The 20,059-nt window shown below is 30.7% G+C and overlaps 1 protein-coding gene across 2 annotated transcripts in view; it reads left to right on the forward strand.

Moving 5' to 3' along the window:
• Nucleotides 1-19,632, forward strand: part of LOC113377041 (carboxyl-terminal PDZ ligand of neuronal nitric oxide synthase protein) — a 68,400-nt gene extending 48,768 nt beyond the window's left edge. The window contains exons 6-10 of one of the 2 annotated variants that reach the window (XM_026617208.1): nt 8,745-8,934; nt 9,759-9,868; nt 10,704-10,892; nt 11,815-11,964; nt 19,208-19,632. In XM_026617208.1, coding sequence (XP_026472993.1) covers nt 8,745-8,934; nt 9,759-9,868; nt 10,704-10,892; nt 11,815-11,964; nt 19,208-19,414 — 846 coding nt within the window. In that variant the 3' untranslated portion in view covers nt 19,415-19,632. Of the gene's footprint in view, nt 1-8,744; nt 8,935-9,758; nt 9,869-10,703; nt 10,893-11,814; nt 11,965-14,481; nt 15,428-19,207 lie in introns of those variants that run through there. The other variant, XM_026617207.1, reaches the window with a different exon arrangement.
• Nucleotides 19,633-20,059: the final 427 nt, after the last annotated feature.

Below are 20,059 nucleotides of genomic sequence, written 5' to 3' on the forward strand. Positions count from 1 at the left end.
ACATAGTACAAATATCTTTTCAATATCACATCACTTCTACGACTTTTCGTCAGTCGAACTAGATTACCTGTTATTTATTAAAAAAAGATTTAATTTAATAATGATTTAAATAATAGCTTATAAAATACATTTGATTGTATTTTATTTAAAAAATATTATATAAAATATATTGAAGACATTTATTTTAAAGGCTAAACCTAAGGTTTTATTCAAAATATGGTATATTTCTTATATAATATACTATATTGTGATTTTTAAATACTAGCAAAGAATTCATATCCAACCTCAATATATTTTGAAGATATATTTTTTTCTTTTTTTTTTATTTGAACAAACTACTTCTTAACCTAGATATATTGTTCTCAAGAGGGCAACTCAGTGATCGACCACTATTCCTTCTGTGTTAAATATATATATTAGATGTGTATATCTAATATTTGGGGTAAATTTTGGGAGATATCTAATAAAATAAAAATAATTATTTATACTTCAGTACGAGTAGGTATAATTTACCAAGTAATATCTTCTTAAAATTAGTTAATTAATCGAACCCTTGATGTTGATATTTGATGCTTTCATAATCCATTATACATAACTTTTTTTATTACATATGTTATTTATTGTGAAACATATCCAAATTACAATATTGTGTCCCATTAAATAATTATGAATCGCGTTTTGTGGAAAAAAATCACCCTGTTGTACTAAACATTTAAAAAAATAACTAATAATAGTACACCCTGAGGTGCTCATTAAATACGCCGCCAGTTATATAATTAATTTTTGCTATTGAAAACAACATATCTAAACCGGTGCCCAAGATAGCCAACGTTTTTGGCTTTCGTCCACTTTTGTGATGACAATTCTTTCTCATGTTTTATAAAATTCTGAAGACTTTAATTTTATTCAAGTGTTTTGCAAAATATATATGACTCGTCAATATAAAGTCCAACAAAATTTAACGATGGCAAAGAATTGCGTGCAACAAAATTTAACCATTTTTAATATAATATGAGCTGCTTTGAAAGATATTGCTATTATATGGTTATTAGTTTAATCAATACGTTTAGCTTCAGATATTATGTGCATAAGTTAAATTAATCATACAGTTCTGCTCTACATTTTGGGGATACTATCATGTAAACGTCAACTAACATTTACTATAATATAAAAATAACTAGTAGTGTGTAGTAATAGTAGTATGTTAAAATTTGAGATTATGAAAAGTGTTTTTTCTAATTCTGATTTTTTGAGAAATCATTTAAAAATTTAGTATTTATTATTTTTTCGATAACTTTTAAATATTTTTTTTTTTTGAAAATTTTTAATAATTGCTCTTTGAAACCTCTCAAATAATAAATTGCAAAGTCTGACATTGCTTGTTATTGCACAACACCAAAATTATGTAAAAACATCAGATCTTTAATATAAACAGAAATATATAAATCATTTTAGTACGATAGTAAAAATATTTATCCACTGCTAACTTCTCGTAGAAGTTATAAAAAATGCAAGCTGATGTTTTTAACTTAATGAGCAGTGCAAATTTTTAATTTTTTTTAACAAAATAAAATAAGGAAGTTCGACGTGTTGAAATCATTTGTTTAGAACACATACGCAAATTTTTAAAATCTCAATGTCCAAATTTACTAACATGAATTATGGAAATTGTTAAAATCTGTACAAAATGTTAAATTTGAAGAAATCTGATCAAATAAAATGTTTAGTTCGTAATACATCATAAATAAAGAGAGTAAATGGTATATTATAATCTGGTACAGCCAGTGGCGTACCTAGAACTTTTGCCGCCCGGGGCGGTCTCCAGATTGCCGCCCTTTCAATTATAAGTCAGTCAAATAGTAGTTTTCATAAATTAATACAAATAAACTAGTGGTGCATGGCATCGTGCCTTAAGGCAAATTGCTGGCACTTCTCGTACCGAAACATAAAATTTTTAAAAAGATTAAAAAATTTTTGAAATCTGAAAAAAATATATTTTTGAAAATTTGGCTTTTTTGAATTTTTTTTTTATATTTTGAATTTTTTTGAAAATTTGTAACTTTTTTTCAAATCAATCGCGCTGCGCAGCTGTTTTGGAGACGAAATATCGAAGCGAAACGGCTAGACATTGATACGGAACCCATAGAAATGTAAATTAAATTTGTTCTTATTATTAAAATCTCTAGAAAATAACAGATAATTTGACGTGGATATATCTAATGATCATTTTGGATCGCCAAATATGTCATTTTTTTACTTTTTCTTATTGATTTTCCGTAATCGCTAGACCTCTAAACCTGTCATCCCAAAAACAGTTCTATGTTTAGTCAATACAAATAAAATGTTTTTTGAATTACTTAAAACGGACGCTTTGTTCTCTCAAGAACTAAATTACAATTTTTGGCTTTTTTGCCCCGTATTTTTGGAACGGCTGGACCCGTTTTGCCAAAAACTAATTAGAACGTTTTATCAGTACGAATCGAATGTTTTGTTCAAATAGGTTGATGCGTGTTCCTACAATCATCGACAAAAGTTTGTATCTGAACACACACACACATCCATTTTTCTAAGATATGCCAAAATTCAGTAACCTCTGAAACGTAAAGATATAAAAATTTTCACTTTCGACATTTTTGCGATTACTATATATAACTTACCCTACGGAAGTTAAAAAATTATTAAGTTATTTAATCAATATTAATTAATACACAGAGTATTTTTTTTCAGACATATTTATATGCACTCGTCAACATATTTATATAATGCCCTAAGGCTTTGCAGACCTAGCAGACCCCGCCTTCCGCCAGCCCTGATGTTCAAAAAAAAATTGATTATTTAAAAAAATATTGATAAATCACTTCAAAGTAATCATATAAACTTTTCAAAAGAAATGACATTTATAAGCTGATATAAAAAAATAGGAAAAATCGCTGAACAAAATCGTAAAGATGCTTATACGAATTCAACGTATTTTTAATGAATACAATAAAATAAAACTATTAACCTGTTCTTAAATTAGAATTCAAAATTTACACAAATATACATTTATATACACCGAGGAATAAAATTCTAAATCATATGGTTAATCATAATTTATATAAAACAAATATTGACAATAATAAAAATCATAATGATCATTTATAATTCAAGAAAGAAAACTGATATTTTGCCTTGAGGCAAGTTACATGAACTTCCCGATATGTGTAAATAATCGACTTAATCAATAAAAAATAAATTAATTTATGAGTCATTAAAAGTATTCCGAGTGGATTTATTACACATCATTGCAAACGAACGAACAAACACGTTAACTCGGAGTATTTTCTAAAAGCAAATTTTCAAAAATCAACAATTTTAATTAATCGATAATTATAATTGAACCAGTTTCCGTAGGACTTTAATGGTTTACTAAGTTCAAGGCCATATACACTATCGTTATACCAACTAAATCATCTAATTTTATTTTTAACAAACGTCAAAAAAACATTTTCTCTAACTTTGATAAATTTTTAAAATTACTTGTCGTAAGGCCGTAATAATTCAGTAAGTTCTATAAGGCAATGATATACATCGCCAAAGAAAGTTTCATAAAAATCGGCTTAAATTTTTTTTCAACAGTTAATTACAAGAAAACGGCTCGGTAGATTTTCATCTAAAACTGATCACTATCAATCCCAACTAATATCTTTCGAACAGTTTTTAATTTTTTTAAATCGGTTCGGTAGTATAAGCTTAAATGTGGACGAAAGGTTTAACACTTCTTTCCAAATTACAAAGAAACGGCTCGGACGATCGTCGCACAAAACTGAGAAACGATATGCCTCATCGAGATACATCAAATGGTTTTTAAATTTCTGAAATCGGTTCAGACGTTTTTGAGAAAACGTCGATCAAAGGTCTAATTTTGACAAATGCCAAAAAGACCATACTAATTTTTGCAAACTTTGACGAAATTTTAAAGCTAAACCAGTTGTCGTAGGACCGTAATATTTTAGTATGATCTAGAAGACTATGGTATCTACCGTCAAAAAAATAATCATAAAAATCGTCGATTTTTTTTTTTAAACTTTATTAAGAAAACGGCCCGGCCGATCTCTACCAAAAACTAATCAGCACGATTCCCAACTAATATCTTTTGAACGGTTTTTGAATTTTCAAAATGAATTCAGAATTGCAGGCTAAACAAATAATAGTCCTCATCGAGATACATCGAGTGGCTTTTAAATTTTTGAAATCGGTCTAGCCGTTTTCGAAAAAACGACAATTTACGACAAAAAATCTGTTCACATACACTCACATACTTTTTCTCAATTTGGGCTCATTCGATTCAGAATGGCTTGAAACGCCGAAAAAACATAAAATTAGCGATTCGGATTTTTTGATGAAAACATAAACTTCTCCTTGGGGAAGTTAACTAGTGGTGTATGGCATTGTAAGTTAAGGCAAATTGCTGGAACTTTCCGTACTGTAATGATATATTCGAGGAAAATTAAATGCTTTCAAATATATAATTATAAATACTGTAACTTATATATGTTTACAGAAAAGTAAATAAACAAAACTCAATCAATCAAATTTGAATTAAAGGGCATTGTCTAATATTTATAAGAAATATATAAACTGAATTACAAAGTTAAAATTATTTATTTCAAGTATATAAGTGAGCATTTGAATTTTAGGTAGAATTCAAAATAAAATCCACGTAGAAAGTTTTTTGAATCATTCAAATCGGATGCTTAGTTCTCTCAAAAACAGATATTTTTTGGACATTTTGCTGCCTTTGCGAAAAACTGATCACCACTTCTCCTCATCATTACAAATTGAAGTTTTTTGCATCAATCAAATCGGATGTTTCATTCTCTCAAAAACTCGATTTCTATTTTCTGTACCATCAAATCGGTTGAACGGGGCGCCCGAAAACTTGGGGAAGTTAACTAGTGGTGTATGGCATTGTAAGTTAAGGCAAATTGCTGGAACTTTCCGTACTGTAATGATATATTCGAGGAAAATTAAATGCTTTCAAATATATAATTATAAATACTGTAACTTATATATGTTTACAGAAAAGTAAATAAACAAAACTCAATCAATCAAATTTGAAATAAAGGGCATTGTCTAATATTTATAAGAAATATATAAACTGAATTACAAAGTTAAAATTATTTATTTCAAGTATATAAGTGAGCATTTGAATTTTAGGTAGAATTCAAAATAAAATCCACGTAGAAAGTTTTTTGAATCATTCAAATCGGATGCTTAGTTCTCTCAAAAACAGATATTTTTTCGACATTTTGCTGCCTTTGCGAAAAACTGATCACCACTTCTCCTCATCATTACAAATTGAAGTTTTTTGCATCAATCAAATCGGATGTTTCATTCTCTCAAAAACTCGATTTCTATTTTCTGTACCATCAAATCGGTTGAACGGGGCGCCCGAAAACGTGAACGAAAAAATGCGGACACACAAAACAAACACACTTCCATTTTTTCTGAGGTATGCCAAAATGTTCAGAAACCTTCAAAACGTGAAGAAATGTAAAAAATTTAATTTTCGATTGTCGGTCCATTACTATAACTTACCCTACGGAAGTTAGGAAATATAAAATGAATAAGTTGCTTTTTACAACTATGTATAAATAAACTAAAAAATGCCGCCCCAAAATAAGTGCCGCCCGGGGCGGACCGCCCCCACCGCCCCCCCCTAGGTACGCCACTAAGTACAGCCCTTAAAACGTGATGTGTATCACAATCAATAGAGAATAAAATAAAGATACAAAACATATTTGAGTCGACATTGAAGAATAGGTATAGCTATCAGTAATTTAATTATTTAAGATAATACCTCTTTCAGAAATAGCAGGTCGTTTATTTTGGCATATTTTTATGCTTATTTACTGATGTAGTATATGTTGGATCCTATGCTACTATGTTGACAATTGAACAGGCGCAAAGACAGGTTGAGTTGGCAGTATTAATGCAATAATTGAGTTGTTATGTTTCAGCATTATCCAAATTACATACACAAATATAGATTGTATAGATTATACAGATACATGTATTGAATGTGCGTTTGTGCTTAAAATTTTTACGATAATTTTAATTACGATCTCATTTCTCTTGTGGTTTTTGGAGTACGTGTATGTATAAATGGTATAATACGAATTTTATTTGAGTAAAATTTAAGTTCTACAATAAGCGCGACAACTAATACAGTTAAATATCCAAAGAAAGAAAAGCGATTAAATATAAAAAGGAGACATCTTAAAAACTTATTGGCGACTATGTTATGCACAATATTTTTCACTTAAAACGTTCCTATCAAATATAGAACTTATTACAATGCTAAAACAAAAACAACTCAATATCATTATTCGTCTACGTGTATCGTTTAGTATTATCATATCAAATATGGTCAGCATTGATATTAATTGGAATAAATTAAATTTTAAAGTGCCAATGCTTCGCTCTCATATCATCAAATAATCTTTCACGTTCCTCCGATGCTAAACCGCGAGTCTATAGCATTCGCTATTGATTTCCCTAAAAATGCAATGTGTAAAAGTACCGCTTGGGATTCCTTAATCATGACTGAATACAATATGTTGTTTTCCTATTACATGCCGAAAACATTTGGTAGTATACTAAATAGTTAACAATATTGGCCTTGATCTAGTTGCGAAGGAGTCAGCTTAGTCGTAGTGGCCCTGCTTTTGTTCGCACTCGTGAGTTATTATTTGCAAGACGCGACAGTTGGCAGTGGCATTTTGTCTCTCCTTCCTCGACGCTTCTAAATTTAGCGTATCATTGACGTCATTGTTTGATGTCACTGGTTTGCTATATTTGATTGCATCATACAAGCCTGCCTTTTCCTTGCCGTTTATTTTCATATAAAATGTACATTGAGTTTACTCCACTATGCCATGTGTATCATACTTATTGCAAGTGTATATATTTTTGGTTATCTCTAAAAGGTAAATCGCATTTTTACAACAGTATAGGTGAAGTGAAAATAATGACTATTCATAAATAAATAAATAACTAATGTTTTTGGCAAGTGTTATACATACGAGTGTGAGGAAAAATAGAGGATATTGTTTATGAGTGCGGTGAAACACTATTGCATGAAATTGAAAAATGTATGAAGCATAATTTTTATAAGGATGGCTAATAAAACGGTTAAAAAATTGAAATGAAAAGTTTCCAACAGGAGATTAGATGTTAAAAACAAAGAGAACGTTTGTCAGCGCGCGAGATTGGTTTAACACCTTTAAGGTGTTAGACCGTACCTGGAAACCTGTTTTTCAGGATGATGAAGCAGAAGGATCCGTCGGAGAAGGTCCGTTTGCAGGAGAAGGATTCTATCGATAATAGATGCAATTCCAACAATTCTGATCATAAAAATGCATCAGCTTCAAAGAATTATAACTACTTAAATCGTCAAAACAAGGTATCTGACAAAATGCAACTGCGGCAAATGTCAGGAGAAGTATTACATAGAGCCAGGTCAACGTTCTCAAATATAAGCGATGTATGGAGGCCTCGCGGATCTTCTTCAACCAGAATCAAACACAAGTCCAATGGACATGATGACGAATCTATGAATTTCCAAAGAAAGATGGATTTCGAAAATACTACCTTCAAAAATCGAAGATCTCAAGAAAGCAATAGCAATACGTTTCTTCAAAAATCATTATCTAAACAAAAATGTTTATCTAGGCATTATTCAGCTGACGCGGAGTCTACCGAACGTCATACTTTTAGTGGACCATTTTCTGGCGTTAAAGTTCTTGAATCTGAAGATGTAACCGCAATTGAAAGGCCGCGGAAAAAACTTTCTTTTCGTGATCCGGAAATTATTGGTGAAAATTTTCCCTGTAATGAAACTTTACCTCGAAGAAAGACACCCTGTATTGTGCGAAGCAGTAGTTTAGATGGACTAGATATCGAGCAAAGAATAGAATTAGAGGTATAACATTTTATGTCGATTGAAGAATTTAGGAAATAATAGAAGTACTTACTAGTAATTTCGCTGTTCTTGAAATCTCCATGCATGATACAAATACATAGTGCTATATTAACTAATTCTAAATTAAAACTTTACGCCCCTCTTCTTTCTGGTTCAAATGATTAGCCTCCCACACGATCCATTTGAATATATATATATATATATATATATATATATATATAATTTTTATGAAAGTGGTATATAGTATAATAGAAAATTCTCCCCGTCGAACTTTGCGAAGTTCTGCCATTTATTTATCGACGAACTATCTTGTATTTCTTGTTTCTCTATTTGCAAGATAAAAATATGGACATGTTCTCAACAGTATCATATTAAATTCTAATATTAAATGATTATAATATCCCAAACACCAGTTAAACATTAATCACTTTTCTTTGAACCGCCGAATGAGGAAACTGAAATAATCTCTAAAATGATATTTGATTCTCAAGCAGATACAAATAAGAAATTAATATCAAAACTTACAAAATGTCGTTGTAATAGGAAATAAGCATAAGAGCGATCTTTACGAAAATAACACAAAAGACCATTGCAGAAGAAAATTGGTAACCCATAATGTAATATAAGGCATACCGTGGTTTGTATGAAAAAAATATGAATTCAATTTTAATCTATATTTTATTTGTATCAAATACTTTTTTATATCTGCAAGGCTTTCAAAAAAAATTGATCATAGCTATATCTCTGATATTTTTAGTAATTCATTATTATATTTCAGAGTCAGGCTATGCGCGTGGTTCGAACAGTCGGGCAAGCTTTTGAAGTGTGCCATAAACTGGTAAATAAAATGGATGTTGGCAGTCTCGAGCCTGAGTTATCGGAAGCCGAACAGTCGTTTAGCGGTGAGGAGAGAACACAACAAGAACCCACGCCAGAACCTGCCCAGGATAATGAGAAAGACCGGGAAGGTACGGTCAAGGCCTATTAGAACATTTTAGGTTTAAACCCCAACACTGATTTTTAACTTCGCGAAGGAGGAGTTTGTTTTCGCCAGAAATGCTAACCTGCCAATTTTCTGTTTTCCCGATGTCGATTGGTAGAAATATGTTTGTGTGCGTATATGAGTAAAAATTTGGCGTTCTGTCTACGTTTTTTCAAAACCAATTTCAAAAAATTTATTGGAACTTCAATGAAGCTCGGCAGGACCTGCATTGATTAGTTTTTGGCGACGTTCGTCCGAGTTGCTTTACACTTAACTGATCATTGCAAAAAAATTGTCCTCGTTTTCGCAAAAAGAAAAACTGAACCGTTTTTAACAAAACACTATAATCTGTGCGAATGACATGAATTTGGAACTGTGTTATTCAGTTTTTGGTAAAGATCGATTGAACGATTTTTTGCTATTAATTGCTGAACTATTTCTGAAATAGTCTTAGAGGGCTATCCGTTAAGGGGGCGTTAGAGGGATATCCGTTATAACAATTTAACTAAAAGTTTTTTTTAAAAAAATAAACAGTAGCTAGGACTGCATGGAATAACTAGGGGAGCTGTTTTTATTTATCATTAGATATAAGTATACCACAAAAGTTTGGAGACAATTGCACGTTTTGCTTGAAGTATTTTTTTAATTTACATATTTTATGCTATACATTTCTCTACAGGCTAAAAAAGTAACGAATTGATTTGTTATGAAATACTAACTGTATATTTACAATCCAAATCGTACATATTTTCTGGAAATTAAAATTCGTACGAATTAAGTACTCAATCTGAATTTTTTTTCCTATTGCAGATTTGTTAGTTTCAACCGATGAGACACCGAAAACTGGACAAGCCAGGGATAACCGACCAAAGCGGCTAGAATTGCCATCATTACAGACTTCGCTACGGAGATCTCCATCGGTAAAATTTATCTTAAATTAAAAGATAATTAGAATTAAAATCTGCTAACCTGTAAAGTTAGATGGCGCCAATTCTCGGATAAAATAGCTATATTATTTTACCAATTACTTATGTTGAGTAATCGTATGAGTTGGTAATAACAATACTGTCAAAAAATTTATTCTTTGTTTAACATGTTCACGCCGGCGTGGGCCACCGGTGCCCCGCACGAGACTGTTTTACCTTGCGGCTACCGGCGGTATGCATTTCGAAGACAATAACCTGACGCTGCTTCACAGCAAAACATACCAAAATCGGTCCCGGCGTGAACGTGTTAAACAAGCATTTCATACAATGGGTTTGTTTTATTCGAGCCTAAACTGTCGCAAACTGATCATAACTAATGAATACTGCGTCATGCGCTGACTGATTAAAAAAAGGGCTGCAAATCGTCGATTTTGATCAGTTTTCTATCAATATCAACTTCTAAAACCTATCCTACAAATAGCACAAATATCAAAATATAACATTAGTTCGAATCCACACATATTTTACTCTACAAGGCAAGGAAATGTTGCAATGTGCGATGTCAAACTATTAAACATTTGTGCCATTTGGAGTTTAGGTTTGAGCATCGAGATTTTAAAAACGCTCGATTGAAGAGCAACGAGCATAGCTTTTTAACAGTTTCATGAGAGGCTAGTAACATGACATAGCTATTTTCTCCTAAAATATGTCCATATAAGTTTAATGATATAAATTGTATTCCAAAAAACAATTGCTCTAATAATTAGTGTGTTAATATTTTTATTTTAGAAAGCATTTTCCGCAATTATTTCTTCTTTTATATGTTTAGACTTGTGAGCCGAGTACTCTTGCAACACCCGGGCTTGAGAAATCGACAAATATGGCTACCCAGCATGAATTGCAACTGCTTCGTGAAAAACTTGAGCAGCAAACTCAGCAAACTCAACATGCAATGTCGCAATTGCTGATGTTACGAGATCAGCTAGCAGCCGAGAGTGCAGCTAGATTAGAAGCACAGGTTAGTATCATGTGCATTAAATTGATTTTGATAATTTTACGCTTTGTAAATAAATATTTGTGAGGTTTGCTGAAATCTCTCAATATTATCTGATAATATTAAGGTGCGCCCCACCTAACAAACGAGCCCGTACGAACATGACGAACAAGAAAATACAAAGAAGAACGAACACGAGTACGAACGAAGGCGAATCATTCTAAATGAACTTGAGCAAACGCCTCAAAGCAGTGAGGGCTTAAATATTTTTTGTTCAAGGATGTTCCGTGAAATGTCAGTTTTAATATTTAAATTGGCGGGAAAGTTCGTGCTCGATGTAACGTCCTCACTATGCTCGTTGGCGTTCGTTCTGGTTTGTACGTTCTTGCTTGTTCGTGTTCGTTCGTTAGGTGAGCGCGCCTTTAGTGAGACGCACCTTTAGATGTTGGTAGTCACGAACTGTCACAAAGCCGTATTTGTGGTTCTATCGAGCGTTTTACACAATCTTGACTTCTATTCTACCTAATCTCAACACAGCGTTACACTTACCATATCATTGTTATTTGACATTTGTGACATTTGGAGGTTAGGTTTTTCGTGATTAAGACTCATTCGAATATTCTACAATGACCCGTAAAATAACATAACTATTTTATCCCCAGAATTGGCCCTTTAAGCTAAGATTTCTATTTAATTTATACTGGTGTGTTACAGATTTGTGGTACTTAACAAAGAAGTACTCTTAAATTCATTCCTACAATTATCTGTTTTTTTATTATTTTTTATTTAATGGTATGCCAGTGAATTAAATACCTTTGATTATTATCTAAATAAGAGTCTTTGAACAAATATTTTGTTTGGTGTAAAATATTAGAATATGAATCTTAATTATATTTTAAAATTCTTTATTCCTAAGGATCATTGATGTGTGCTTTAACCTTTGCAGGCCCGAACGCAGCAGTTGCTTGTTCATAACCGAGAACTTCTAGATCATATTGCTGCTCTTGTGTCTCACTTGCATGATGTTGAGCGCACTGATCAACATGTGCCCTGCACTTCAACACCTCCCAGATCTCCTGCATTAATCATGCCTCAGGTTAGTATCATATATTGCTATTGTTAATTATGGAGCTGTTTGTATTTACTTTTGTTTGCATATTCATTAACAGCGTTAAACCATAATTAAAATATTATAGTTGAATGACTAAACCAAAATTATCAAATAATTTGTGTTAAATGATAGGCTCATTAGTTTTCAAAATTCTATCTACAAAATTTGAAACTTAGGTCACTTTTATTTAGTTAAGGCTCGTTTTGGTTTTAGTCTCTGAGTTAAAACCTTGCATGTTGCATAACGAAATATAAATAAAACTTCAATCATCTTTAGTAATGAAAAAATAATATTGTAAACATAACTAAACTAATTTTACTTTAAACTCTGCAGCTAACAAATGAATTGTATTTATAGAGCCATAGAACTAATATTTAACTTGGAGATCGTAGATTACTTTACAAGAAAAAAATAGATTGAAATTACATACAAAATCCGAAAAGCTGTCTAAAACATGATTTTAAGTGATTGTGATTTCATAAATAATGTGAAGCATTACATTTCAATATATTTTGCAGAAATAATAATACGGATATATATATATATATATATATATATATATATATATATACCTAAGTCTGTTTTTACACGGTTTTGATATAACACGATTTGAAAATTGAATATTTTTAATTTTTTTACACGATTTTATTCCATTTAGCACGATTTGAAATTTTATGTACTTAAATTTTTTTTTGTCAAATTTAATTTTTGCGAAGTATGTTCCTATTCTTTTCGTTCACAACATAGTTTTTTAGTTCCTGAACTTGCCATACATTTAATTTATATTACTTTTAAGATTAGAGTGCATATCTTTTTTATCATTAATTACTATGCTTGTGAAAATAAGCATTATATATTTGATTTAATAAAATAAACATGAATTCGTGTTCTTAAAAATTCTTGTTTTTCACTAATTTTAATAGCTTTTAGAGATTAGGAACAAATCACCCATTTTTGTTTAAGATCAATGTCTTTTTTTACACGGCTTCTTCTGGAACCAATCTACCGTATAAAAACAGACTTAGGTGTATATATATATATATATATATATATATATATATACACTGTGTGAATATTAAAACACATTTGCTGCATCTTATTTCATTAGTAGTCTATATAGTCATTATTGTAATTTTTCTACAAACGAAAATTATATTTGGTGATTTATTAGAAATTGCATGTGCACAAATGTTTTTGTTTTATTTGGGCTTTGTATTAACCGATTCAAATGCACTGTATATATAAGTGCTAAAAGTGCATTGCCCATGTTCACCAAGGAACCAGTACGTTTTAGAATGAAATGAAGTTAGTGTTTGAGATACTTATAATTATTTTTGTTTGTTTATTTTGGTGTTAGTTGTGCATTTATTAACGGATTACTGGCAGTGACTGGTGAGTACATAATTGATTTTATTTATTTTGTAATAAATTTCATATATTAATATGTCATATATTATAATAATAGACATTTAATAGTGAATGTGAATATTATTAGTTTGACCAGAATTTGCATGAATATTAAATTTAGATTCTTTGTGAGCTGCAAAAATATTTTGTAATAAGAAGGAAGTACATATAAATATTTTGAAACAACGCGCGCTGGCACGTGCACGGTGGTAAATATTTTACGTTACTTGAATTTTAATTATAGGCCCATTAGTAAATAATTAAACAATATCATATGAAATTTATAGTTGTTGATATAGTATATAAACGCTATATTTGATACTCTCTCAAAATATAATAGTAGTTTAATATATTAAAGTATAAATACTTTATTTATACTACACACTGAAATTTTGTACTAAATTGTATTAACCACTTAATGCTTACGAGCTCAGTTCGTTCGCGCAAAACTGGCAAATTTGCACACGAACGAACTCAGTTCGTTCATAGGAATTTTTAAACTTATTGTAACTCGTTAGACGATCGGATCACCACGAATATAATCAGACATGACGCATTTTTTGGGTTTGTGATTCGATTCCTTTATTTGTTATTGTAAACTAAACCGTACTAAAAATAATAATAATAATAATTTTTTATCTTATAGTAATAACATTCTAAACACATTCCAATGATAAAAAAAGTATGATGATTTTTTTGCCAGTAAATTTTTAAAAGATGTGAGTTTTAAGTGGTTTATCAATTTAATTGCGTACTATAACATTAGATATTTCTTGAATAATCATAAGGATTTTAAAAAGTCATCAGCAACACTCAATTGATTTGTGTACTTCATTGATCAATAATGCATGCATTTTATCCAATTTTCTACTCATGATTTGCAAAAATATATATCGTTCATATTAATTTACAAAAGATCTTTATAATTTTGAAGTGCGTTGCTTTAAAATAATTTCTAATTGTCATTTACTTGTTTTCTGTGCAATAACAGTATAATTTATTCCTATGTTATATCGACTTTTTTCATGCAAGTTCTTTGTTGTATTGATAATAAATATGTAGAATGAAAATCCATCAGTAAAATGTGCTTTTCAGTCCGCAGCTGTAACTCCAACAAGTTCACTACCGCCGCATTCATCTTACGGCGACAACGGTAGCGGGTCTAGCGCCACTCCGGTTTTGAACCAGTTCCGATCTAACAACAATAATGCAACCGCTTTCTCATTCCCACTCACCAACAATTTGAACGCCTTATTGCAACATCATCATCAGCAGCAGCAGCAGCATCATCAGCAGCAACAACAGCTTCAGCAGCAGCAACAACTGCAGTATTCTCAACCGCAGCAGCCGCATCACCGGTACCAGCAGCAGCAGCAGCAGCAGCAACCACAACCACAACAACAACATCAACATCAAACCCATGAAGACAACGCTGGACCATTCATACGACCATTAAGCCAAGCGGGCGCACTAACGGCATTAGACAGTGATGGTCGTGTGCGCGTTATTGTACCAGTAGGAAATAATAATCAGAACACTGCAGTCCCTTCGTTAGTTACGTTACAAGTCACCGATGAAGGCGGGATTTGCCTGCCTCACAATGATACCCTGCAAGTTAATCCATTACCGACGCTGGATAGGCGTACATGGTCAAGGCACTCGACCAAATGACTTGTTTGAAAACTCAAACTGTAACAATATAAGGTTATCTGGATAAAGTAGATAACCTTAAAAAACGGCAAAGCCTTTAATACCACTTCAATTAATGAAATTTATACTGAAAATAAGAACATGACCATCATCAATGCAGCGGTTGTACATACTTTGATAAAACTACTTTCATGTATTTTTAAATACTTACAATTTTAATGATCGCGAGCTAGCAATGAAACCGGAGCAGGACGACTGAGAATTTTTAGCAACTCTCACTAGTGGTCAAAATATTCTGAAATTTTTACATTAATCAGTTGAAGGGGTGGGTTTAGTAAGCCAAGCCTGTGGTGTAAATGGATAAAACTTGTCGTTACAAGAAAATATATTTTTATGCAGATCATGTAGATTATATTTTGTTACTTGCGTATTATTTTTATTGTTTACGCTATTTTTTTTTGCCTCCTTCATGTTATGCATAATTTTTAATCTATTGAAGGAAAAACATGGTTTTGATTTGTTTTAAAGAAATAAAGTTGTCAGTTAAATAACAAATCAGTCAACAATCTGCTATCTATAACATTACAAGTCCCTTTAATTTAATTTATTATTCTGATTGATATGTTGCTTTATCTGATATAGATCAAGAAATGTTATTGCTTATTGACAGATACTCCTGAGACAGTGGATTATTTTTGTAAACTTTATAAAATGATCAGATATATGATTAGCATGAGATATATAATCAAATCATAAAAATCATCGATTTCAAGACATATCAGTGTGTAAATTTTGGACTAAGATTATAATTAATAAAATTGATTGATTTATACGACAAAACCGTTGAACAAGAGTCATTACTTAACATTATTTAAGTGGACAATGTAAGAATAATAATAATCAATGTTATCAGTGCAATATTTGACTATTATCTAGTCAGTTTTATTTATAATAAATTAGTTCTATAATATGTTTTGCGTTGCAAATATTAAGACGTCAAAAAACAATCATGTGCAAATGGTGGACGTCAGAATATTTAGTGATGATGTTTTTATATGACTATGAAGGTATTTTTCAAAGTGGATTTTTTGTGAAATTAAATATTAAAACAAATAAGCAGTCATGTAATATGGATTCTTTTATGTAGATTCAATTATAGTTTGACATATTTTTATGCAAAGTACACTTAATGTGTGCTATAATACTATTAATGGATTTGAATTACAGGAGCCAATTCTCCAATAAAATAGAAATGTTAAGGCAATGCTATGTTATGGTCCTATTATGGTGTGAATTGTACAATGTATATATATATATATATATATATATATATATATATATATTGTGAATGATCGCACAGCAAATACATAGCTTTTGATAGTCTTTACTACCAATTCATACGAAGATAGGACCGTAACATAGCGTTACTATAACATTTCCATTTTATCGGAGAATTGGCTTCACAATCTAGTGAAGCATTACATACTTATATGTACATACAAAGATGTATATTTATATAAATGCATATATATATAAGTCCCATAGACACATATGATTTTCGTATACTAGGGATCGAAATAAGATACTTTCCCGAAGAAACCATATCTCTCAAATGAATTCTGATGTACCGTGCATTCACCCAAAGATTGGGTCACATTTTGAAAAATCCTGTTTTGGCTCATTTAGAGCGCCCCAATAGTGTCCAAATGTATGACCGACCCCCAGTAATTTTGGTAGGGCGATCTACCGATACCCATGGTTCACCCCCTGGGACTTTCCTTTGTCATACATTTCGGCGCGATTGGAGCACTCTAAATGGGTTAAAACGGAATATTTCAAAATTCAACCTTTCTTTGGGTCAATGCACGGGACATTCATTTTAGAAGTATCGTTTCTTCAGCAAAGTATCCCTAGTATCCGAAAATCATATGTGCTTAAGGGGGTATTCTACTGTAAAAGCATGAATTTTGGCCGGTTTTTGAAGCGCTGTATAAAGGAGACAAATAATATTTATACTATCGTTTTTTTATGATTTGTTTATTGATATTTTATTATTACATAAAAAAAATATTAAATAAAAAAATTAGAATTCACAAAGTTATGAGCAGTCAAAGTGGGGGCCCTCCTGGTGATCCGAAACATAAAAAATAGATGGATTCTTAATTATTATAGACGCCGCTATCGTATGAACCTTGGATAAGTTAAAAAAAAATTTTTTGTTTGAATGGCGGCAGTTTGAAAAAAAAGAAATTTTTCTCATGTTTTTTTTTAACAATTCCGAATTTTTAAAAAATATTAAATGAAAAGTTATAGTTTTGGGAAATGTCCATGCGATAAAGCGATGTATAGAGAAGATCCACTCCAAATTTGAAGTAAATCGGTTCATTAGAACTCGAGATATCCTTACCGCCAGCTCGAAAAAAGTAGTACCGAGAAAAACGCGTTCAAAGTTTTGAGACTCGGTCGGACCCGAACCGAGGCCACGTCACTAAAACGGATATAACTCAGGAAATAATAGTGATTTTGAAAAATCCTTTTAATGACATATTTCTGAATAACTAAACTTTGAAAATATGAAAAAAAAAATTTCGATTTTTTCAAAATTCTACAGTAGAATACCCCCTTAAGCGACTTTTAAATCGACCCGCCCTAATATATATATATATACATATATATATATATATATATATATATATATATTGTACATGAATGTTAGTTGCTTCATCTTGTATGTATGTGTGTATGTGAATCGCTATTTTATAGTGGTTGGTGTAATGGTTACTTAACTATTAAATTATTTTAATACATATCATCAATATGTTCATACATTCACCTTATACATACTAATATATTCATATGTAAATCATAATGTGATGTTTTTCAATTTAATATTTAGAAATTACAACAGACTACAAGATGAAAAGTTTTATAAAAATTATATATTAACTCAATTTTCAAACTTGCGAAATAATTGTTGATCAAATTTTCACTTTTTCGTTTTTAATTAGATTGCGATAATTATATTTAAACCTCATATCCGATTATTTAAATTTTTATTAATAGTTTTTTAACTTCAGTTGAAATTGTAATCTTCGAAACAAGAAAAAGATGAGGATAATTATATACGTTTTTACCCTTGATATGTGTCTTCATTCAGCAGTTCATACGAGGAACAGAATAAAAAGGTTCAATAAAAAACATTTTTCATATGATTCGAAATACTATTAAAACGCTAAGACAATGAGAAATATTAAAAATTATAGAATCAAAAAATGTTCAATAAAACATTAATGCTTAATCTATTATTTCCCAAGAAATGGCGTTTTTAAATAGTTACAGTTTATTTCTCATGAAGGCTTGATATGTTTTTTATAAGCTATATTGTTTTGTAACATTACAAATTAGTAATTAATCATTAAAAATCATATACTTTTGAAGATACAATATTCATACCGTCTCATTCTCTGAAAAATAAAATAGTTTATTATAAATATGTATAATTTCAACCATGCGTTACAACAGTAAAATCTCATTTATTAAAGCGGGAAAAATCATTTCAAGGTAATTTTTGTGCTATAAGTAGCTCTCGAAAATGTAACTAATATCGTATTTTTCTTGTTAACCCTTTCGCTACGGACCTGGACGACATCTGAAAATCTGGATGTTGTGTTTGATTTTGCTTCAATATTTGTCATGAGTTAAAGTATAGAGAATTATAGTTTCTTATTGTAATTTATAGTTTATTAGAAGCGTAATTTTTAATTACTCATCATATAGGCCGAAGAACTCATATATGCATTTGAAAGGCAGTTGTTACAGCTGAGAAACGCATATATCATATATGCGTTATACCATAATACATGTGGATTGCCGCGGAACTCAATTTTAATAAACAAAACTGAATAGTTAATAAACAAATGATCATTTTATTTATCATGCGGGAAATCTGTGTATATAAATATAATATATATGTCCAGAATTTGAGTTAGAGTGCCAAAAATAAGCGTTGGCAATTATAAATGACTATCGTGGCAGGAGCTCGGCATCACGGTACAGTTCACTTGGAACCATCATACTCAAAATATTGTCAATATTCTAAAAAAAAAAAAAACTGAAAAAATATTAAATGCGCATCTATAAATGATAGAAATGAAATTTCTAAATTTTTCAGTTAAAGCCAGCGGCTAAAGTGGAACGCTGGTTTTCCCAATCGGCTTCGGCAGTTGATGGAGTTGAAGGCGAGATTTTATGGCGTCCAGAAAGTGGGTTTGTTTCCGCAGAGGACGCTGATAACTCTACAACGAACTTGCTAACCAGTGTCGGCAAGCGAAAGAATTTGTTGACTATGGATTTATTGAACAAAGTTACAACATTTTAAAATGTAACGAAAACATTTTAATATTCTCACATTAACTCTTTCCTTTCATCTTTGTATTCTGTACGCAAACTATTTCTAAGACGTACAAGCTATCTAGGCGAAAATGCATATGCCATACCGAATAATTAATTATTGGCAATCATTCAATTTATTACAATTAACTATATGGATTAATAGAACAATTATTTAAGTATTAAACTTACAATTAGTCAATTATAAGAAGCGATAAGTATTAAGTATTAACATTATGTATTAGTTTTTGATAGTAACATTTTTTTTTCGATATACATTGTCAAAAGTGAAATATGACTGAATAAAATATTCTATAAGCGATATGCTTTTTTAGTTTACTATGAATAGAAAGAATGTTAACTTTAGTAGCGTTTCATATATGAACTTTCGTGGAAGTGCTAAGGTCCTAATATAGATTTTATTTAATACACAGAATTATTTTTCGTTGTTTTTGATAATTATGTACATATTTATTTTCAAAACCAGGTATGTTTCAATATTATGTTTTCTGTCAAGTACACAATTGCATCTCGCAAAAGTCCTCAGATTTTGATTCATTTTTGCTCCAGTTACTTCAATCTCTCAAAGTAACTCAGAGGTCGTACTAAGAGTTTAGGCATTAGAGCGAACTTT

The sequence above is a fragment of the Ctenocephalides felis genome, unplaced genomic scaffold (genome assembly GCF_003426905.1).
Source record: "Ctenocephalides felis isolate EL2017-DRISC unplaced genomic scaffold, ASM342690v1 CF-g0.4_SCAFFOLD_01886, whole genome shotgun sequence".
NCBI lineage: Eukaryota > Metazoa > Arthropoda > Insecta > Siphonaptera > Pulicidae > Ctenocephalides > Ctenocephalides felis.